Below are 23,286 nucleotides of genomic sequence, written 5' to 3'. Positions count from 1 at the left end.
TCTGCAACATTTTTCACATTTTTGCACAAATAAGGAAATTCTACTTCATCCTTTTCTGATTTCTTTGTAATCAGTTTTACTGTAGTATACCGAGAGATTGTTCAGTCAGATACAATCATCACAATGGTATTTACAAGTGGAATCTACAATAAAATTAATTGGTTCCATTTCCATCTGTTTTGATTTAGTTTGTTTACTTTGATGAGTCAAGACAATCAAATATATACTGTTCATTTCATAATTGTTCCAGATGCTGTAATTTTTATTTTAAAGTTAAAGAAGTGCTTGGAGTATGCCTGTAGTTGCATTTGTGAGAGTATTGTATTTTATGGCAAAAGCTCAGATGGTAATCGTAACCCTAATAAATAATGACATGCATTACCTAATTTTTCTCACAATTACAGCTTTGGGACTTGGTGAGTTTTCATTTAAATTCATTACATATAGTAACATGCACACATCAATGAGTAAATACTTTCACTCTGAATACAAGCATACTGGTTTTTCATTAATAGAAAGGGTTACTGTGCAAATTCCACTTAACTGTAGTAAGCAATGGAGGGGGCAAGACAAAGACACATTTACTTAATAAACTAGGTTTGAGATCTTTTTGTTGGCATAAAAATACCTGAACAGCTTGGAAACAGACTAGGACTGCTTTTCCCAAGATATATGTATCAGTTACAGGGGTACTAGAGAAAGCCTTGTTTATTGAATTAGAACCCACAGATTATTGTTTGTGGTTATACAAAAATGGGTCTTCTCTAATCTGGCACTCATTTTCTTGACCACCGTGATATTTAGGGATTACTACTTATGAAGTTTAGTTATCTCTTAAAGTTCCACCTCTTCTCTCAGATTTTCCATTTGGAGTATTTTGAATGTATGATAGAATAGAATAACGGAGTTGGAAGGGACCAACCCCCTTGCTTAGGCAGGAAACCCTACACCACTTCCAACAAATGGTTATCCAATCTCTTCTTAAAAACTTCCAGTGTTGGAGCATTTACAACTTCTGGAAGCAAGTTGTTCCACTGGTTAATTGTTCTAACTGTCAGGAAATTTCTCCTTAGTTTTAAAATTGTTTCTCTCCTTGATTAGTTTCCACCCATTGCTTCTTGTCCTATCCTCAGGTGCTTTGGAGAATAGTTTGACTCCCTCTTCTTTGTGGCAGCCTCTGAGATATCAGAATATTGCTATCATGCCACCCTAGTCCTTAGACTAGACCTATCCAGTTCCAGCAACCGTTCTTTATGTGTTTTAGCCTGCAATCCCCTAATCATCTTTGTTGCTCTTCTCTGCACTCTTTCTAGAGTCTCAACATCCTTTTTACATTGTGGCGACCAAAACTGGATGCAGTATTTCAAGTGTGGCCTTACCAAGGCATTATAAAGCGGTATTAACACTTCACGTGATCTTGATTCTATCCCTCTGTTTATGCAGCCTAGAACTATGTTGGCTTTTTTGGCAGCTGCAGCACACTGCTGGCTCATATTTAAATGGTTGTTCACTAGGACTCCAAGTTCCCTCTCACAGTCATCACTATTGAGCAAGGTATCACATATACTGTACCTGTGCATTTTGTTTTTCTTGCCTAAATGTAGAACCTTATTTTTTTTCACCATTGAATTTTATTTTGTTAGATAGCACCCAATGTTCAAGTCTGTATCTTAAGCCCATCTTCTGTATCTTAAGCCCATCTTCCAGAGTGTTGGCTATTCCTGCTAGTTTGGTGTCATCTGCAAATTTGATGAATTCCCCATCTATCCCCTCGTCCAAATCATTGATGAAGATGTTGAAGAGTACTGGGCCTAAAATAGAACCCTGGGGTACCCCACTGCATACCTCCCAATGTGGATGCAGTTCCATTGAGGACTACACGTTGAGTGTGGTTGATCAGCCAGTTATGAATCCATCTGGTGGTGATGCTGTCTAACCCACATTTTTCTATTTTATCAAGTAGTGAATTATGATCTACTTTATCAAATGCCTTACTGAAATCCAAGTAAATTATATTGACAGCATTCCTCTGGTCCACTAATTTTGTCACTATGATGCTTTGTTCCCCTTCATTTAAGGGTTTTTGGTGTCTTTCATGTTTCAGTATTATGACTTTTATATTTTGTAACATAATTTAAGGGATAAAGGCAATGATTATATCAATCAAATGAAAAAATAAAGTCAATTCCCAAGGTGCTTCAAAAATCCAATCCTTTAACTCAAGCTTTACTACTGAGACACAGCCATGCAGCTGTCTTCACAATACTCAAGTGTCTTGTCGCTGCAGCCTTCTTGGATGCTTTTTTGGCTTCCCTGACTGATCTAAAGCCTTATTATTCTGTGACATTTTTTATACAAACATCCAGGCCCAACTGTGCTTAGCTTCAAAGGCTATGCAAGATCAGCTAAACGCTTTCACTTACCAATGTCTATAATTGGAAATTTGTCCCTTACATATTGAAATAAATCAGATATTGATATGACTTCATGAACTTTGTCCTAGATTAAATGATCAAGCAAAAAGGGACTGATCTCAGAAGAAAGCACACTTAACTCAGCAGTCTCTTGTTGCCTGGAGACTTTTAGATCTATGCTCTATTACTTCTTAGTGTTTAATCCAGCCGTGCTTCTCCATGAGGAGACAATGGAAGAGAGCCTGCCTCAGGCACCATCTTGTTATACAGAAAGTGGTGCTGTCAGGACAAGACTTTGGGGCAGATATCCAAGACCCAGTTCAGCTGGATGATTTGGGGGCTCTAAATAGAGCATGGTTGATATTTCTTATCTAAAGGGAGGGCAGAACCTCATGAAAACATGAAACCAAACATCTAAAACCACCTAATAGCACAACTATTTACATATGTGTACAGGTGTAAATTTAAAATTTTTTGTAAAAACCGAGATAGGGCAGATCACTTCTCCAAAATTCTTCAAGAGAAAGAGACTTCTCTAAGAATTTCTCAAAATCAGGACATTAAAAAAAAACCGCCGATGTAAAAGCTTAATAGGAAGAGTTCCCTCATGATGCTTTCTATTAGGTTTTAATTCTGAAAGAAGGGGGCCGTATAATTGAGGAGAAGAAAGTGTGTGTGTGTGTGTGTGTGTGTGTGTGTGTGTGTGTGTGTGTGTGTTTGTAACTAAATGTACTTTGAGAAATGCACTCTGAATGATGGGATTAGGAAGAAAGGAGATCTCAGAATGGAGTCATCATTAACTGTCTGAATCACCATCCAACTATTTCTCCCACAGGGATGCACTAGGAAATTATTCTTTCAAGTGGTTTTTTAATATACTGGTTCTGGCCCATTTCTGAACATGAACTTTCAATGTCTTCTGCTTTACAGATTTAATCCTATTCTGTGCAATTTTCAAACTAATCCTGCTGTTTCACCGAGAGACAGAAGGATGGGCAGAAGAGACTCTTTGCATAGTTTCTTTCCACCATTACATTGAAATGGAAATTAAAAAGGAAAAAAAAACAACAACCAGTAGGGTCATTTGTGGAGTGCGTGTCCAAAAAGTGAAAGTAGTGACTGCAACTATGTGATCAAAACTCTGCCTCCTTGAAAGTGAATCAGATGTATCTAAAATGGGCTTTAGGGCTTCACAAGTCTTCTTGATTTTTTTGATACCTCTTTGTGAATACCCCATTTCACTCATGATAATTTCTCTGAAAAAAAGAAATAAGTTCTCAAATTCTATTTCTAATTAAATTCAAGGAAAACAGGTAAAAACAAAATGACTGCTCCTGCTTCTTGTCCCAGCAGCTGAATATCCCTTTCTCCCAGAGAAGCCTATGGAGAATTTATTTCCCATAAAACTGAGGAGCTGGACACCAACCCCTAACAGATGTAATGTATCTTGATGGGGGGGGGAGTATATGAATGGATAGCTGGCTCAAGTCTGCAATTCTTGAAGATTGTAGCATCTCTCTATCAAGCGCATCTCCCTCCACCTCTCTGCTTCTTTGCTGCAAAGTAAGGCTTTTCATGGCCTGCCAGTGTGACCATGGCAACTGGCTGGTATGGCAACCTCAATGTAAAAGCAGGCAAGCAAGAGGAAGGGAGAGGTTGCTAAGGGAGGGAGGTGTTATGAACAGAACAGAGAACCAAGAACTGCTTGTCACACTCTGCCGCCTAGACAGACAGATTCACCAAGGGAACATGACAGAGAGACAGGACAGGATGTCTGTAGACTAGACTGTACTATTCTTTTTTTGTGGACATATAGATAAATATTGCCTGGAAGTTACATGACTATATTTGGTTGCCTTTAAATGGTTGTTTTGCATAACATGCTTAATTCAATTACTTTTAACTTGCTTAACTTCCTTGAATTCACTTATAAGGAATCAAAAACTAATCACAAGAGCTGGATTTGCACACTGGTTTAAAACCCATAAAAACCCTTTAATGCCTGTTAAAGCTGATGAAGCTTCAAACATTGTATGACTACAACTGCTATATTTTGATCTAGTTAAGCAACCTGTGCAAACACAAGCAGTGTTCCTAGTTGTGAATACCTGTCTCAAGAAGTTGTGGATGCTACAACACTGGATGTTTTAAGAAGAGGTTGGACTGCCGTTTGATTGAAATGGTATAGGGTTTCCTGCCTGAGCAGGGGGTTGGACTAGAAAACCTCCAAGATCCCTTCCAACTCTGTCATTTTGTATTACCTAATTGTGTGTGTGGGGGGAGGTAATAATCTACAGTATCAACCTCTCAATATTTTGAATTTTACGCTTTGACAGGTAATGTCAAAGGAGTGTGCCTCAAAAACATTGTGAAGATACCAGGTTATATTGTGTGCAGAATCATTTGTATCAGTGGTGGGTTTCAAAAAATTTTATTGCCGGTTCTGTGTGTGTGGCTTGGTGGGTGTGGCATGGCTTGGTGTGCATGGCAGGGGAAGGATACTGTAAAATCTCCATTTCCTCCCCACTCCAGGGGAAGGTTACTGCAAAATCCCCATTTCTCCCAATCAGCTGGGATTTGGGAGGCAGAGAATAGATGGGGGTGAGGCCAGTCAGAATTTTTACTACCAGGTTCTCCGAACTGCTCAAAATTTCTGCTACCGGTTCTCCAGAACTGGTCAGAACCTGCTGAAACCCACCTCTGATTTATATGCATATCAAGACATGTTGTATGTAGCGTTAATCTGAGAACATGTGTCTGAAGCCTACATGCTAAAGCCTCATATCTGTTTTGTGAGTTTACAGTGTGCCAGCATATGCTGAGGATCTAGAGAGGCCTCTCATTTGTTTTTAGCATTTCATAAAATAAAATATTTGCATTATTATAATTAGGCTTTTTCCAATGCTAGAGAGAGCTTCAAAGAGTGCTTTCGCAAAGGGTCCCCATGTTTGAAAGGGTGATTCTAGGATAGTGTTTCATAAAAGTGGTCCTAAGACCCCAGGAAGTCCCACCCCCCAATCCTCTCAGGATCCCCCCCCCAAAAAAAATCAAAATTATTTTCCAGCCTAGCCTAAAAAAATAATACAATATTACAATTCTACCGAACAATCATGAAAAATTGTAATAGCACTGAATGCATCCATTTTAACTTTCAATATATTGTAAATATTGATAAATATAACCTATGGAAACAAATGCTGTTTTGGGGTCCTCCATAATTTTTAAAGGGAAAAGGTCCTGAAGTAAAAAAAAAGTTTATGAAACATTGCTCGAAGAAGAACATAACCAAAAGTGAGGACTGAAAAATCCTTATGCAGAAAACAGCATATGGAATATTAATGTGGTGTGTTTTTGTGCCTGGATTTGGAATGACAAATTAATATCATCAGTGTCAATAGGGATGTTTGCTTCTATGTAGTATCCAAAAGATGCTTTGGAAGAAATGGCAGAAAATAAACAAGTTTTACCTCACAGAACAGAAATGGCATTGAAAGGGGATTTATGAATGAAAGACTACAAGAATGATGTGGGGAAAAGATTTTTCATTGGCCATGCAAAAGGAATCAGCTGATGCTTTGAAAATCAACAAAGAGTTACAAATAATAAACCAAGAGAGTGACCTAGATAATTCTTTTATACTGGATTTACAAAAAACATTTATTGGGGCTTGGCTGAATCTTATAAGAAAAGGGAGATGGCGGAGAAATGAAAAGAAATCAAGTTCTACTGTACAAAATTACTTTGGTAGACTAAAAATTAAGATAGATGTAAAAGGGAGGAATATAAAGTTGATTTATTTTATTAAGGCTAAAAAAGATATGTTGTTATTTCTGGCAACCCTTAACAGACTTTTGGTGACACTATTGTATTATTAAAATGACAATATTTTATGGATTTGTTTGTAGATAAGAGATAGAATATGGGATGAAGAGAGCATTGATTATAAATTAAGGGGTGAAAAGTTCCCAAAATTGATTACACTTTGTTGTGGTAAAGTTTGGAAGTTATTTCTTTATATATTTCCTTCCTTCCTTCCTTCCTTCCTTCCTTCCTTCCTTCCTTCCTTCCTTCCTTCCTTCCTTCCTTCCTCTTGTCCTTTGCATTTTTATTGTTTTCTTCTGCTCTTTTGTACTTTCTTTGTTTAATTTTTAACTATTGCAATTATAATCTTTAATAAAATTATTTTTTTAAAAATAATAAAATACATTCCAGGAGCACACAACCTCTTGATCTAGCTTATCTGCCCTCCCTCCTGCCTCCTTGCCCAGTTTTTCTTTTTCTTCCTGCCATCACTTCTCATGGCTCCTGGACTACAACTGTTATTACCTTTCTGGAGCCACGCCCTATTTAAGAGTTTAGAGACTTAGACTTATTCTTTGCTGCCTACTTTCTGTAACATCACTGCTTGAAAAGTCTGAAAATAGCATATTCTACAATATAGTTTCATTGAGCATTTCCATTTTTGGAAATTCTACCTGAAAGCACCTCATTTGTTCCTCACCTTCAAAACATAAATTTATAGCGTGAACAGTTCTGGGAATCATATTATAATTTATTTTGGTCTTACTTTTCTCTGAAATGTTCTACTTTGAAATTAAAATTAAATTCTTCATTTTTGTCCAGCCCCACATTGAATAAGACATTCTTTCTCAAGTTGGACATAATTGCATTTCTGAATCCATGAGGTGGCTTCAAAATGATCTTAACACAATGTTCTATTTATTGTAGCTGCTAATGTCAACACTCACAATATTCTGGAAAATAATAGAGAATGTCCATTTTGAGACTTCAATTAAAAGATACTAACACTTTTGTAAGCCTTTTCTCAATTATGAACTATTGCCCAATAGTAACTTTTCTGAATAGTTCAGAATAGTTCACTCTCAGAATGTTGAGACAAATCTTCTAAGGTACTGCATCATGCTCCAAAATCTTAGCTCAATTATTTCGTCTAAGAGAATTTGAGAAATAGCTTCTACCCTCTGTATCTAGGCTTACTCCATACTAATTTATGTAATGGCCCAAATAAGTGAGCCCTGTCAAGTAGAGGAAGGTTGTGTTCTTGTTCAGTTTTAGACTTGTGACTTTTACAAGTACTTTAGACAGTCTCTGGTCATGTAAATTGTCAGTAAGTTTATAAACCAAGATCCCTCCATGATCAAAATGCCATTTTTATGTTGTAGGAGTACACTTGGGAGAAATCTCCAAACATTCTCTTTTGAAGAAAAATCTACTAAATGATGAGGGAGGAAAACATTAATTGCCCAAATCCACTGACAGTATCAAGCAGTGAAAATATTTGAGTAACTGCAGGTTGTAGAAAAATATAATTTATAGAAAGAAAAACGATGGGCTTTTGTTCAGCAACAGTGTTTCAGGTCTGTACAATCTGAACTATGTATTGTGACACATTTTTCTTGTATAGTTTTACCATTGGTGTGCACCAGCCAATTGGTTCAGTGATTGCTATAAACAATCCACATTATACCATCTCTTTTAACATGCCTTTTATTTTAGAAGTAGTTCGAGTGATCTTCTGGGCTGATGGACTGCACAGGGTCCATCTCTATTTTAAGGCTTATTGAAAAAAAGTCTTTAAGATCTCATTTCCATGTAAGGTATTGTTAAGTGTTCTACATGGCACATTGGGCTTAGATACAAAATAGGCCTAGAAGATTGTTTTATTTGACCATTGATTCCATATCTTTTCTCTCTGTGTGTGTGGGTGCACGCGCACGTACCAGTAGTGGGTTTCAATTTTTTTTACTACCAGTTCTGTGAGTGTGGCTTGGTGGGTGTGGTAGGGGAAGGATACTGTAAAATCTCCATTCCCACTCCACTCCAGGGGAAGCATACTGCAAAATCCCCATTTCCTCCCCATCAGCTGAGACTTGGGAGGCAGAGAATAGATGGGGACGGGGCCAGTCAGAATTTTTACTACCTGTTCTCCAAACTACTCAAAATTTCTGCTATCGGTTCTCCAGAACTGATCAGAATCTGCTGAAACCCACCTCTGGTGTGCGCACATACATTCAAGACAGTGTTGACTCCTGGCCATTGCCTAGACAGTATATCTACTGCAATTTTCTTGGCAACATTTTTGAAAGTGATTGGCCACTCAATACTTTTTAGGGCTAAAAGAGAACATTTGCCTAAGCAAAAATGTTCTGCCTCAGTATAGAGTATTGGCTATAAAGTATCATGAAAATCTTGCTGTGTATCTGTGAGAGATGTTGAGGACTGAAAGATTTTGTAGGCACATTCTGAAATTGCCATAGTTATTATATCAGATTTAAAGAACACTGTCTACTCACTGAGTTGGGGAAAAAACTTCCTTCAATTTAGCAGTATTATCACCATGTACAAATCTTCCTAGAATAGGAATTCATTGGTATCGGCATACTTGCAACTTCTCTCAATATAGTACTGAGTTTGATAGGCAGCTGTACAAGAGCATCTGGTTTTACATTACTGGCATGCAGCAATCCTGAATAAGCTCTGGGCAGATAATTTCTCATGTAAAGTACATCTGCAGCCCTTCAGCTATACATATTGGCATAGAATTTGTTTGATCTTAGGGCAAAACCTGCCGTCTCTGGCTTGTTTAGTGGCTGAAACCTTTAACAATTCCGTTAATGCCTCTTGATTCTGGACATAGACTTTGATTACAGTATCTGCATCATTCCTTAGAAAATTAAACCTTCTTTCACATGCAGCAGGCACCTTATGTGACTCAGGTGGAAGACAGATTTTTCTCAAGGGCAGAGTGAAACAGCTGCAAACCAGAGTAGTCCATTACCAAAATAAGGGACAGATGGAAGCCATCCCTTCTCTGCTAGATTGTATGGTTTCCAGCCTGTTACAGTACATGGGCAGGAGAAAAAGGAATTAGAAATGAAAGCTTGCTTTCACTATAAATATGGCTTGCATACGATGCATAGCAGTTGATTGAATTATTTTATAAAGGCTTCATTAGCTTTTCCAGATCAGAATCTTTATGTCTCCTACTTCCAATCTAATGTTAATGATGTTGACTTGACAGGAGATTTCACCAGACTTCTAGATCTTTGATGAAAACAAATCCTCCCTTGGGACAGATTTTTTTCTTAGCTTCAAAATATTCATCATACTTTCCCAAAACAAGATGGATAGCCTTACCTGTGGTAGTAGTAAAGGTGAAACTTTTAAAATATCACCCCTTTCTATTTCACTGTGCAACCAGTGCTGCCACCACTGATCATCTGCTGTTCAGATTGACTTGGAAAGTAGAGAGGGATGGGTTGGTTTGAAATATCCTGACTATCCCTAAGCGCAATTGCCTTGGTAGGAAGTGGTCAGTTCTGTCAGAGGATGAGGCATTCCCACACTGGCCCCAGATGACCAGTGGGTCCCAGCTAGGACTTAGCCTTTCCATGACATCAACTGAATAGTTAATGAAGTGAATCTCATTGTATTTCTGACAAAACTACTATGGGCATGTGGGCTGTTTAAAGGTGAAAACACAACTAACCTGGAACATGTGGAACAGATAAGGAAGACTTTAAGCTGCTAAAGGTGTGGGCTGGGGATGAGAGGAAGGCGATATCATAAGGAGGCTGGTGGGGGGGGGAGAGAAGTTGCTGTTACTAAGTACAGTGGGGAAAGAGATTAAAGACACCCATGTGAGTTGTGCTGCATATTGAATGCAATAGGTATAATTCAAAAATGGATTACATCTGCAGGATATAATTTCTGGTTGTTCTGATATATGAAGTTTAGTAAAACACTTATATATTACAGCTTTACATTTACATCTATTCTGGTTCTCTATAAGTAGTAGATATATGTAATAGGGAAGGAGGAGAGTAAAGTTTTGTTTCTGAACAAGAAGTCAGGTTTGCCATCTTTGCTATCCCCTCAAGTTCCAATTCTAATATTTAGAGCAAAGCAATAGCTCTGCTAAGCACAGCATCTTTTTCTGAATTTCCATCTGTTTGTTGTTTTCTGCCTCTTTAGGTTGATAGTTTCATGATGCCAGAAAGAGATGATTAACATCTTTGGAAGTACTACTAGATGACAAAAGAGGCTTGATTTCCCAGCAGCACCTGCTTGTTCTAGGGAGGCCCCTCTACTCATGGTGTAGGAGAACTGAGAAACAGGTGGATGCAGTTTTGGCCATGGGGTGGAGGAAAAGACAGGGTAAACTCCTACTACCCAATGCCAGCAGGCAAAAAATGGAGGAGACAGATAAGGAAACAAACAACTCAAAAAGTTCATCACTTAGAATCAATAGAAGAGAATGTTTTTTAAAAAAAGCAAAGAGACTACATTTATTTTTCAAACAACCAGAAATCTTTAAAATGGAAGATGCTTTAAGATCTCCCAGGGCTCATTCAAATAGCTCCTTTAATACGTTTTCCTCCAATTGATGTGTAGCACAAAAATTCAATAATATAATTTGCTCTGCTTTGACAGTCAAACTCTAATCTGCCTCCATAACAAGGCAGCTAAACGATGGTGTCCTTACAGCTTTGATATGGGACCTCTTCCAGCCTCAGTTGAAAGGAGATGTGTATGGGCCCTTGTGGATTGTTCTGCTCAGTGAAGGGATCATAGGCTCTATCTCTGAGAGTTAACCAGCCAACCTCCTCTAACTATTTCTAAAGAAGGAAAAGCCACCTGTGAGCAGAAATTTCTATTAAATCGCTGTTCCAAAGCAAGCTGACAGGGCATTAAGATTATTGGTTACATGGATTTTGCTTCTACTGTGCAGATGGGGTATTATGAAAGTGGAGACATGCTGATAGCACCCCAGTTATCATGCTGAGAATTGCTGCCCCTTCTTCCCTCATAATATATTGACAGATGCTGTTCTCTACCTACCATATGCTGGATCCCCTTACAGTGCTGAAGCTTCTCTCTGCTTAAAAAAACAAAATAAAATCTAATCTAATTGCCCCACAAGTTGTCATCAGCAGCTCAAAAATTAATTTCAGCTGTTCTGAAGCATGAAGTGGACACTATGCTCTGCATGAGGCTCTGATGTTCATGTGCAACCATTTATATGCATGCATTGTGTAGAGAGAGGGGCAGTTTGGTATAGTGGTTAAGGCATCAGGTTAGAAAATGGGAGGCTATGAGTCTTAGGCATAAAGTCATCTGGGTGACTATGGGCTGGTCATTATGTCAGCCCTAGGAAGGAGATAATGGCAAACCATTTTTAAAAATCTCTTCTCAAGAAAACTTAAGGGACTAGTTGAGGTAGTCGTCAGCAGTCAAAACAAAACAAAATGGTACAGAGAAGGGACATCTAATTTCTCCTCTCCCACTGCCATTAAATTTTTGAATGATGCTAAATCCTATTACAGGACATAAAGATTATTCTGACATTTTCCCCCCCTGTAGATAACATTGTGACAGGCTGTAAACTGAAGGTGTATATCAGTCCTGATTTTTTTCTAATATAAACAATGCTGCACTTCAATAATTAGATGGCCTAGACATTGGTATTTGAACAAAGATCTTTTTAACATTTATATTTTATTGTGTTTTACTAATCTAGGTCAAATATTAATATATATTGTTACTCCATGTGTGATATGCCATACGCTAAATAAATAAATAAATCTTCCTATTTTCATTAAGGACGATGAAAGATAATTTGTTTCTAAAGTTTCTTGCAAAGGAGAATGGCTGTGAAATTCTCACAGATGGTGCTTGCCCTTGTTTAGTAAGATGGCAAAGAGTCTGTGGGTAAATGAATGCCCTGTCTTTGTGCAGTCTTTCTTCAGCAGTCAGTTTCCAACATTTCAATTAAATCCCAAAGGAAGACATAGTAAGAGAACTCCCTTGTGGCATCTTCAGTCAAAGAAATTTTGACTGCCCAGGATTCTTCAGAATGATAGATGCATTTGAGAAAGCATCAGTGCTACCATCCACCATAATCTCCCATAAAAAAAGTTTGAAAATACCACCATTAGCAGATCGAAACAAAATACATTCTCAAACACCATGAGTAAATGTAGAGGATGGATGAAGGAAAAAGGGAAAGCTCTGAGGCGTGCAATACTCCCAAATCATACAACACACATTTAAGAAGACAACCTTAATCAAAATAAGGAGGAAAAAATAGGGGATAGAAAAATACAGCCAGTTGGATCCAGCAGCGTGCCTTCAAATGATAGGAAAATAAAGTTGCAAGTTGTCATCTTGGCATATAAAATGTGGATTTTAGTTTTACAAATAGTGCTGTCAGTAGGCAGGCTGTGTGAACAAGTGAAGGGGAAATTTGATCCTTCTTTTCCCCAATGTGATATCCAGGGAGATTCCTTTGAAGCTGATTTTTATTAGAAAAGGAAAAGAAAAAAAATGGATGCTGTTTATGCTTCAAAAGTCAGTAAATGCAGATATACTGTACCTCTCAAATTATCTGGAATAACAATTGAGATAAAAGGAAAATGTTTGCTGCTTTTTTGAGTTTTTCTTTTGAATTAGCCTTTGGTTCATCCTTTACCCAAGCAGTATCATTCCCTACATTTAGCTGCAGCAGAACTTTTTATTTATTTTCCTGATATTCCTTCAGGCAGAAGCTTAATCCACCTGCTTCCCAATCACCTCTCAAGTTCTGCTCCTATTGGGAAGCATAACTGTTTGGAAAGGTGCATTCAATTTATTGCTTGTTTATGAGTTCACCAGTGCAATTGTGCAAATTCAGCTTTTATTAAGAAGAGGAGGTTGGGAAGAAGTAAGAAATACCCAAGCTTACCACTGCAGAGAGAAAAAGGTTAAATGAAATGAAAACATGCCAAAATCTATTTAAAAGTAGAGAGCAGCTATAATAAACTGGAATTAAAAGTGACAACAGGACTTATTAGGATAGGTGCTTACCCAGTGACTGCAGAATTTTATGCTAAAAAGAAGATACTAACTCCAAGAATAATTACATAAATCAGAAACAAAATGTTTGTTATAGAATTTGCAAATATATTTCATTCCAATGGTAGGATAAGAAAATATAAATTGGTAGTGATAATGGTGGAGGTGGTGGTGATTATGATAATGAATTCAGGATAAATGATGTTAGATCCAGTTAGTTAATTACATTTTAATACCCCATGTCTAACCCTAAGATCCTCAACCTAATGTTCATGGTGCCAATGTCCTCATAGACTTATCCAGTGGTGAAATTCATTTTTTTTTACTACCGGTTCTTTGGGTGTGGCTTAATGGGCATGGTGTGGCTTGGTGGGCGTGGCAAGGGAAGGATACTGCAAAATCTCCATTCCCACCCCACTCCTGGGGAAAGGATATTACAAAATCTCCATTCCTTCCCCACTCTGGGGCCAGCCAGAGGTAGTATTTCAGTTGGTTCTCCAAACTACTTAAAATTTCCGCTACCGGTTCTCCAGAACCTGTCAGAACCTGCTAGATTTCACCCCTGCACTTATCCTTGATTTCACCTCAATCCCCTCATCCCATTCTAACTTCTACAATTCTGAAAAATGGAACATAAGAAGGAAGCTACATTGTGGAAAATTTTAAAAAGTACTAGCATCCAGTACAATATTTGTTTCCCTGAGACCCTTGGAACTTCATCACAGATCCCAAAGATGTTATAAAAATGATGAGGGGCTACCCCCCAAATGCTCAATAAAATTGGCCACATGCCACATAACTGGACTTTGATAATGGTGGGAAGCAGTGGTGGGTTTCAAAATTTTTTACTACCGGTTCTGTGGATGTGGCTTGGTGGGCATGACATGGCTTGGTGGGCATGGCAGGGAAAGGATACTGTAAAATTTCCATTCCCACCCCACTTCAGGGGAAGGTTACTGCAAAATCCCCATTTCCTCCTGATCAGCTGGGACTCAGGAGGCAGAGAATGGACGTTGGTCTTACCTGATACGTCTGTTCTCTATGAGGAGGAAAAGGCAGTCAGGCATTGAAATAGACTCCTCTGTGCAGCATAGGACCGAGTTTGCAGATTTGAATAGCTCCGCCCTCTGCTGGTGATTCCCAGTGTTTTGCGAGGGCGCTGATGCAGACTGGCGTGTCTTCCTGGAATGAGAGAGAGTTAAAACACCAACCATGAAAAAACAAGGCCTTCTAGAGAGGATGGGGCTGACTGCTGTTTCCTCCTCATAGAGAACAGATGTATCAGGTAAGACCAACGTCCATTCTCCTCATTGGAAGGAAACAGCAGTCAGGCATGGGACATACCACAGCTGAATGTCCGTCGGGTGGGAAGAACCAAGGCCCTGTTGTGTCAGACTGCATGCACGGCCTGGAGAACCCGACGGCCAAAAGCCGCCTCCGCTAATGCAAATGTGTCCACCCGATAGTGCCGAATGAACAGAGAGATGCTCGTCCAGGTTGCGATTCGGCACACTTCCTCCAATGAGGCTTGGGTTGCCCACGCTGCAGAGGTGGCAGCGCTCCTGGTTGAGTGCGCCATGATGTGTCGTGGGATCGGTCAGGATTGCCTCTGGTAAGCCATGGAGATAGTAACCCGGATCCACCTACCCAGCATAGGGGCTGTGGCCTTGGCGCCGATGGAAACAGGTTGATACAAAACAAATAAGGCTTCTGTCTTCCGAAAGGAAGAAGTGCGGGAGATGTAGATCTTAAGGGCACGGCGTACGTTGATGGTATGCCACAAGCGTTCCAAGCAGTGGGTCAGAGAGGGACAGAAATTGGGGAGGACCAGCTCCTGCGACCGGTGGAAAAGGGAGTTAACTTTCAGAACGAAGGCTGGATCTAAGCGGAGGATGACCCTGTCCTGATGAAAAAGGCATAGGTCACGTCTGATCGACAGGGCAGCTAGTTCCGATAAGCTTTGAGCCGATGTGATGGCGACTAAAAAGGCAACTTTGAACGATAGGAACCGAAGAGACAAAACACAGAGGGGCTCGAAAGGAGAGACCGTCAGAGCAGAGAGGACTTTGTTGAGATCCCACGTGGGGAAGCGATGGACCATCGGAGGATGCAGGTTAGTGGCCCCACGCAAGAAATGGCGGATGACGGGATACCGTTGAAGAAGAACCACAGGTTAAAACCGACAAGATGGCTGCCATCTGGTGACAAAGGGTATTGGGGGCTAAGCCTGCATCGAACCCCTCCTGTAGGAATCACAATACATCGACAACTGATGCTGAGAGTGGTTGGATGTTGGACCGCTGGCACTATGAGACGAAGGATGACTATGTAGCATTGTAGATCCTATTGGTGGAAGCTCTACGGAACGCTAAGATGGTGGCAATGACTGGAGCTGGAACATTGGCCTCCGTCAGGAGGCGCCGCTCAACCTCCACACGGTCAAATGGTACCATGTTGGGTCCAGGTGGCGTAGAACTCCCTGGGTGAGGGCAATCCGATCGTCAGGGATGCTCCAAGGTTGAGAGACAGATAGGGACACCAAGTCCGCGAACCAGTGCCTCCGGGGTCAGCGGGGAGCCAGGAGGATGAGCTCTGCCCATTCCTGTAGCACCTTCCTGAGATCAGGGGAAAGGGCGGAAAGGCCCGAAGGCCAAGGGCTGCGGAGGGCATCAGTGGCCTCCACCCCGGGGTCCTGGTATCTGGAAAAATATCTCAGGATCTGATGGTTGGCAGCCGAGGCAAACAGATCCACCGAGGGAAGGCCAAATCGAGCTGTGATCTCCCGGAAAAGAGGGGCAGGAATGCTCCATTCTGCGTGGTCCAGCTGTTGTCTGCTGAGGGCATCTGTCTGAGAATTTGCCACCCCCAAGATGTGATCTGCACGGATGGAATGGAGGTGAGTTTTGACCCAGAGCCCAAGGAGTAGAGCCTCATCCATGAGAGCTCTGGAATGCATGCCCCCCATTATGATGACATGGGCCTTCGCCATCACATTGTCAGTGAGGACGAGGATGTCCTGAGCCTCTACCTTGTCCTGTAAGTTCAGCAACACTAGGCAGATGGCCCGCAATTCCAGGAGGTTGATATTAAGGCATTGCTTGAGGCCGACCACTGACTTGTGCCAGATGATGGTCGAGGTGGGCTCCCCAGCCCAGGGGACTGGCATCTGTGATGACAATCAGGCATACTGGTTCCCGGAAGGAGCAAGCCCTGGAGATAGCCGATGAGGTCCACCACTGGATGGAGTTGATCGATACTGGCGGGAGGGGCACTCTGAGAAGCGAAGTGCTGGAGCGGGCCTTCTGATGAGGAAGCAGGAACCATTGCAACTCCCTGCTGTGGAGGCGAGACCAAGGCCCAATGTCATATGTGGACACCATTTTGCCCAAGAAATAGGAGAGGCCAAGGACCGAAGAAGTCCGATCCGAGATGCATCGTTGAGCCAGGGATCGCAGGCTGGATTGGCAGTCCCGGGAGAGGGAGACCATGGTATCCACGGTATCAATGACCGCCCCTAAATGTTCTAGACTGGTGGAAGGCTTTTGGCCTAATTTATGGAAGTGGCTTTTGGCCTAATTTATGGAAAAGCCATGACTCTGGAGTACCTGGATGGTAGTGGCCAAGTCTTAATGGGCAGCCCGCAAGGGTGAGGATTGGATTAAAATCCAAATAAAATTGGATTCTAATGGGGAGAGAACGAATGTTGGCGACAAGGGCTGCCATAATTTTGGTAAGGACCCGGGGCGCAGAGGAAAGACCGAAGAGTAGGGCTGAATACTGGTAATGCCCCCCGTGGTAATGGAAACGGAGGTACTTACGGTAATCAGGGTGGATAGGGATGTGGAGTTAAGCCTCTGTCAAATCAATCGAAGAATAAAATCCCCCAGTCTGAGAGTCTTGAGAATGGTATGGAGGGTATGCATCTTGAACTGGTGGTAAATTATGTACCAGTTCAGAGCCTTCAAGTCAAGAATGGCCCTCCACCCCCCACCCCCCCGAGGACTTTTGTACTATGAATAACCTAGAATAGAACCCCTGACCCTGTTGATCGGGGGTCACACGCTGAATAGCCTTAATGGCAACCAAGTTTGCAATGGCCTCGGAAACCCGGTCCCTGGAAATGGGGCGAGAGAAAAACTGTCGGGGGAGGGGAATGGAATTCGAGTGACAGAGTGGCCTGAATATACGGTTAACCCACGAATCTGATGTAGAAAACCCCCACTGGTTGGCAAATAGGGCTAAACAGCATCGGGGATGGTATCACTTGGCCCGACGGAAAGATCTACCCCTGCCACCTTGAAATAAATGCCTTGGGGGGGGGGCTATTGCCCTGCCTGACCTGGGAGTCCGGTTGAGAGTGGGTTTGGAAGGAACACTGGAATCGTGGTTGATAGAAGCTAGAATCTGGTGGATGAAAGGACTGAGTCCGGCCATAAGGAGTGAAACGTGACTCGCGGCGCCGGGAGACAGATGGCAGAACCTTGCGGCGGTCCCTGGTTTCCATCAAAAGAGGTTCCAAGGGAGGGCCAAATAAGGCTTCGGATGAATAGGGGATGAGGCAAGTTGCCACTTGCTCCTGGCATCAGCCTGCCAAAGGCGGAGCCATAGAAGGTGGCGAGACGTGACAGTCGATCCGATGGTTTTGGCTGCGAACCGGGCTGAGTTCAGGGTGGCATCCGCTGAATACTCCAAGGCAGCAACAATCTTATTTAAGTCCTGATGAGTGCGTGTATCAGAAGGAGGCAGCCTATCTTGCAGCTGTTTTAGCCAGAGGAGCGATGCCCGGTTGAAGAAGGATGCCGATGTGGCGGTTTGGATGGCCCAGGCCACAGACTGATGAGCTTTGATGAGGATCTTTTCGGCCCGCTTGTCTTCTGGGCGCAGATACTCCTCCGGTGAGCCCGTAACCCGAGAAGACAATGTCAAAGCTGCAATAGGGCTGTCCACTGGTGGCACCTGCAATAAGTTGGAAAGAGCCAGAGCGGTTTGGTAAATGCGCTTGTCCAAGCCATTGGGCACAGGGCCAGATCCAGGCAGAGATCATTGTCGTTGAATGACATCCGTGAAAAGTTTTGGAGCCGGGATAAGATCAGGCTCAACCGCCGGCTCAACAAATAAGGATGTAGCCGGATCTGAACTCCCAGATGGACTCATCCCAGGTGGAGAGGGGCTCCCCATTTGCGTGACAGCTAGGGCCTTGTAAAGCAAAGACTTGAAAAGTTGGGGCCTAAAAAGTCGAATGAAGGCGGGTTGGTCTGGGGCCAGACCCTCGTCGTCTGAAAGGGTCAACTCCCTGGATTTTTCCTCTTCAGACATGACCCCTGCTCAGAATGCTCTGGTGAATAGTGTTGTTCTTCAGACAGTTCTTCCTGAGCCTGATAATGCTGAGGATGGGCAACCTGAGGAATGGGTTGGAGAAAGCCCTGCTGCAAACCCTGTGCCAGACCTTGCTGGATGGCTCTGGCAATAATGGCCTCCAATGTGGCCTGAGGATCCGTGGCCTGTGGACCCCCTTGAGGGCGAGGAGGGATCTGGGGCTCAGGATCCGGACTTGCAGGGTCCTGGGCATTATCAATTACAGGATCAGGCCCCAATGGTTTGAAAAAGAGGCTCTGCACGAGGGGGAGGAGGAGGACCGCATGGGGTGGGATGGTCAGGAGATAGCTCACCCTATGGTGAGGACCAGTGCCCTGAGGAGAATTGGAGGCTGACAAAGTAGTTAAAATGGCGGCCGGCTGTTGCTGGGCCTTGAGAACTGAAGTAGCCAAATGGCGGCCGGCTGTTGTTGTTGGGCCTTAAGAACTGCCTTCTCTAGTGCCTTGTGGCGTCTGAGTTCCTCTCTGGAAGGCTTGGGGGGGTTTAGAGGTGATAGAGGCTGGAGCCTTAGCCAGTGCCCTGCCCTGGCGACATGGCCGTCCCGAAGGACCCTTTCCCGGGTCGCTAGAATGCCTGTGGCGCGATGCTGAGGCAGCCGAGGTTGAGCGGTTCTGTCTCATGGTGTTCGCCATTTTAGAGAAACTGCCTCGGGCATTAGGGACCAAAAGGGTAGGAAAATAGTAATTCGAAGCACTTATCTCGGAACGAATCAGCAAGGAACTCCTCTGTAGTCGTCTTGGAGTGTTCGAAGGCAAGTGCCAGAGATGGATGGTCGAGCAACGAGGAGAAAACACTCCCACACATGTTGTTAATGAAGCCGCTAGCCACCGGCAATAAAAGCGGCAGAGAAGGTGCGTTTTGAAAAGGTGCAGATTACATTCAGCGCCGAGGAAGCTGCTGGGCAAATGCCTTAGAAACGCAGCAGATTGAGCTCTCCTGATGACAAGGGGAGGCTGAGGGGAGCCTGCGCTCTGACCCTGTAAGGGATCTGCTGGCTGGCAGTCCCACATCGCTCCGCGGCCTTCGGCGGTATCGAATAAGCAGCCTTCATGCCGGAATGCGATCAGTCACAGTCAAGAAAAACAGTCCACGGTCAAAAGATTGAAGATTCTAAAGAGAAGTAGTCAAAAGGAGAAAAAAGAGCTAGGCAAAAAAAACAGGTCTAGGAAGACATGACTGTCCAGCATAGACCGAGTCGAAACACTGGGAATCACCAGCAGAGGGCGGACCTATTCAAATCTGCAGACTCGGTCCTATGCTGCACAGAGGAGTCTATTCCCATACCTGACTGTTGTTTCCTTCCAATGAGGAGAATAGATTGGGGCAGGGCCAGTCAGTGGTGGTATTTACTGGTTCTCTGAACTACTCAAAATTCCCAGTACCAGTTCTCCAGAACTGGTCAGAACCTGCTGAAACCCACTTCTGGTGGGAAGGGAAGGAAAAGCTTGCTAAAGAGGTTGGTTAGTAGCAGTCCTATCAATTTAACCTCTGAATGCTTTGTAATTGCCCCCCATACTATCTGGCCACCATTTATGGAAGGAGCAAGCCCTCCATAGGACAGCCATTTTCACTGAGTGCCTACAACATGTTTTCAAAATGTCAGATGTGCCTACTGGCCCTCAAAGGTTGAAAAGCTCTAAAAAATAATAGAATTTTATAGCATTAATAGAAAAAAGGTGAACAAGGTGAACAGGTATGAACAGTCACAAGTAAATTATTGCCTTTTTGGAAACTGATTCTGTCATACCACAGTTTCATTGACCTGAGAAATTGAGGCTGCAACTGTAAACATGCTTACTAAGAAATAGGTTCTACTAAGCTTAATAGAATTTATCCCTGAGTAAACACATTTGAGGTGGGTTCATAATTTTTTTCACATGCATAGTTGATTATTTGGGGACCAGTGGTTACCTTTGGAATTTTAAGAATATTTGTGGACTAGAGAGTGGTGTTTTTCCATTCATTAAAAAAGGGCATTCATGGACACAGGCACCTGGAGATGATGATGATGATGATGATGTTATAATATCATAATGCACACTCACTCTTTCATTTTTTTATTTATTAATTTGTATTTTATCTTATTATTTTTACAAATAACTCAAGGCTACAAGTATATCTAATACATCTTCCTTGTTCCTCCTCCTATTTTCCCCACAACAACAACCCTGTTGGGATAAGAGAGAATGGCTGGCCTAAAGTCACCCAGCTAACTTTGATGGTTAAGGGTTAAGGACTTGAACTCATGGTCTCCCACTTTCTAGGTTGTTAGCCACTAACCACACTTATGTCCTGACATTGGGCACAATCGTGTAAGACAGAGAGGTTGTGTTGTAATAGCATGACATCAGGGGTGAAATGCTCCCAGTTCGGACCTGATTGGGCGATCTGGTAGCGATTGTGGCAGGTGGTTCGGAGAACCAGTAGCGATGGTGATGCGAGGCTCCGCCCACCTGCCTGGGTGTCGTTACTTCCTCGTTTTAATCAGGAAGTAATGTGTTTTTACCCTCTGCACATGCGCAGGCTTTGCACATGCTCAGAGGGTCTGAACACGCATGTGACGCAGGTGCACGGTGCATGCACTTCCGAACTGGTAAGGAAGGTAAGTAGATTTCCCCCCTGCATGACATGTTTTATCAGTTGTTGCCTCCTGACCACACTCTGCAGGTATCTATGACATTGGGATAACCAGATATAAAACACCAATTTACAAAAATGTTACCTGCTAACTCTCTATCCTTATTCTTTTTCTGTATAGATAGATCATATCCAAAGCACTGAGCTGTAAGTTGCCTATCATTTTTATTTTCTAAGAAAGCTTATGGGACCAACCTGAGGCTCAGAGGCATTCTTAGAATTAAAGATGATGTTGAAGAGTTCCCCATTTTAATTAAAAGAATGTTTTCAAGATGTACAAAATTAGATGGGTCAGGAGATCTGACAGATACCGAGGGAAATACCTAGAAGCACATTGTTATTTCTATGCAGTGGGCACATTACAAATTAAAACCTGGTCTTCAATCAAGTGTGCGAATTACGTCCATTATAAAACCTTAGTTAATAGGACTTAAGACTTTGATGCTCAGGAGGAGCATGTGATGTGTGATAGTTACAGTTGTTGGAATGAGTGTGTGATATTGTGGCCATATTTTCAAGTCAGCCAAAGAGGTAGCTTTATTTCTGAGAAATTCTGCAAGCAACCATTTCCACAAGGGTTACAGGCCAGCCTGGGTTAATAATTAATGCTCCTCCAGAAATAATCAGCCAAAGGAACTCAGAAACATTCTTCATTTGTCCCCCATTATCCCATAGCTATCTGGACACTGCTTAAACCAGGTGAGTCACCTCAACATATAAACTGGGGCTATTAAGCAGGAAGAGGAATAAAAGCTATATTAAGATAGAATTTTTAACAAAGTAAATCTGTGAGTAAGAGTTGAAATAATATATTGCAGGATGAAATGTTCTCTTTCAGTTTTCAGACCACTTCATTCCATTCTGTTCCATTTGAACAGACATCATTCCTTACAGACCAACATTCAGACTACATTAAATTGTTTGGGGTATTCTTCCAGCTTCTAGTCCCAAATATATTTTTTTCTGTTTCTGCAGACCTTGGGGTTTTCCCAAACTTCCTTTTCATGCAGTCTGAGCATGAATTTGGAAGGAATAATAGATTTGATTAGATCATATAGAAGAAGCACCTGGTGCCAGCATGCGTGTGTATGAATGAAGATGGAAACTGGAGACTCAGAGAATGAGTAGAGAATGGGAAACTGAGATACTTTCCCAGAACTTTCTTATCCATCATTTATTAATGGCAACATCAAGTGATGACTTGCATGTCTGAATGAGCAATAAGATTAGAAATTCTGACTCATCTCTGTTGCTTCACAGTGAATCCATTTGCACATGCAGCCATGAATGACTGAGTAGCTGAACTAATAAGAAATCTTTTTGAAGTGGCAAATGTGTACAGCGTCTTTTTTTTTCTGAGTGCAGCCTCCCTCACACCAGTGCCACTCAAGATATGTTGCACTACTGTTCCCATCATCCTCAGCCATTAAGACCCTGAGCCAACATATACCATGTTATAAGCATGTTAAGAAGTTTGTCTCATTTCAGAGTTATAGAATTGGAAGTCCTTGTTTATATTTGCACTTTGTACATGTTAACTGCAATATTTTTTCCTCTTTTCCATCTTGCAGAGAAGATGGTTTTACTCGATAGCCAAGCTAGCGTATTAAAGTCAGAGCCTTGAACTAGAAGGACATCTAGGTTCAAATCCCCATTCAGCTGTGAAAATCCCTGGATGGCTTTGTGGCATTCCCTTGACTTATAACCTACTTTACAAGGGAAAACAATTGTATGCAGGAAGACAGGTAGCCTGAGCTTCACACGAAAAGGCTAGATAAACAGAAATACCCTGGGGCCTGAAGGTGGGATCCAGTGCAATACCTCAGGCTCTGCTCTATCTTTGTCAGGCAAACTATAACACTTTCTGTGACTATTTGTCTTGCACTAGGCCGAATGTTTGGAGACGAAAGGAAGAGGCGGGTTGGAATTGTGGGCTATGGACACCTAGGTGAGTAGCATTTCCTGACCATATTTGTCTTATCAGTCTTTCCATTCACTGAGTCTG

The 23,286-nt window shown here is 42.1% G+C and overlaps 1 protein-coding gene and 1 long non-coding RNA gene across 3 annotated transcripts in view; one reads left to right on the top strand and one right to left on the bottom strand.

Annotated features, from left to right (window-relative positions):
* LOC148114059 (uncharacterized) overlaps nt 1-14,438 on the bottom strand; it is a 30,923-nt gene extending 16,485 nt beyond the window's left edge. The window contains exon 1 of the long non-coding RNA XR_015734327.1: nt 14,292-14,438. This is a non-coding gene — a long non-coding RNA (uncharacterized LOC148114059). The remainder of the gene's footprint in view (nt 1-14,291) is intronic.
* Nucleotides 1-23,286, top strand: part of ASPDH (aspartate dehydrogenase domain containing) — a 227,887-nt gene that overhangs the window by 195,526 nt on the left and 9,075 nt on the right. Inside the window, exons 1-2 of one of the 2 annotated variants that reach the window (XM_087891965.1) lie at nt 21,334-21,980; nt 23,170-23,229. In XM_087891965.1, coding sequence (XP_087748091.1) covers nt 23,175-23,229 — 55 coding nt within the window. In that variant the 5' untranslated portion in view covers nt 21,334-21,980; nt 23,170-23,174. Of the gene's footprint in view, nt 1-21,333; nt 21,981-23,169; nt 23,230-23,286 lie in introns of those variants that run through there. The other variant, XM_087891966.1, reaches the window with a different exon arrangement.

The sequence above is a fragment of the Pantherophis guttatus genome, chromosome 4, assembly GCF_059756535.1.
Source record: "Pantherophis guttatus breed Tessera chromosome 4, ASM5975653v1, whole genome shotgun sequence".
Lineage (NCBI taxonomy): Eukaryota > Metazoa > Chordata > Lepidosauria > Squamata > Colubridae > Pantherophis > Pantherophis guttatus.
Note: the sequence above shows the minus strand (reverse complement) of the source record. Positions and strands in the feature narration are given on the sequence as shown.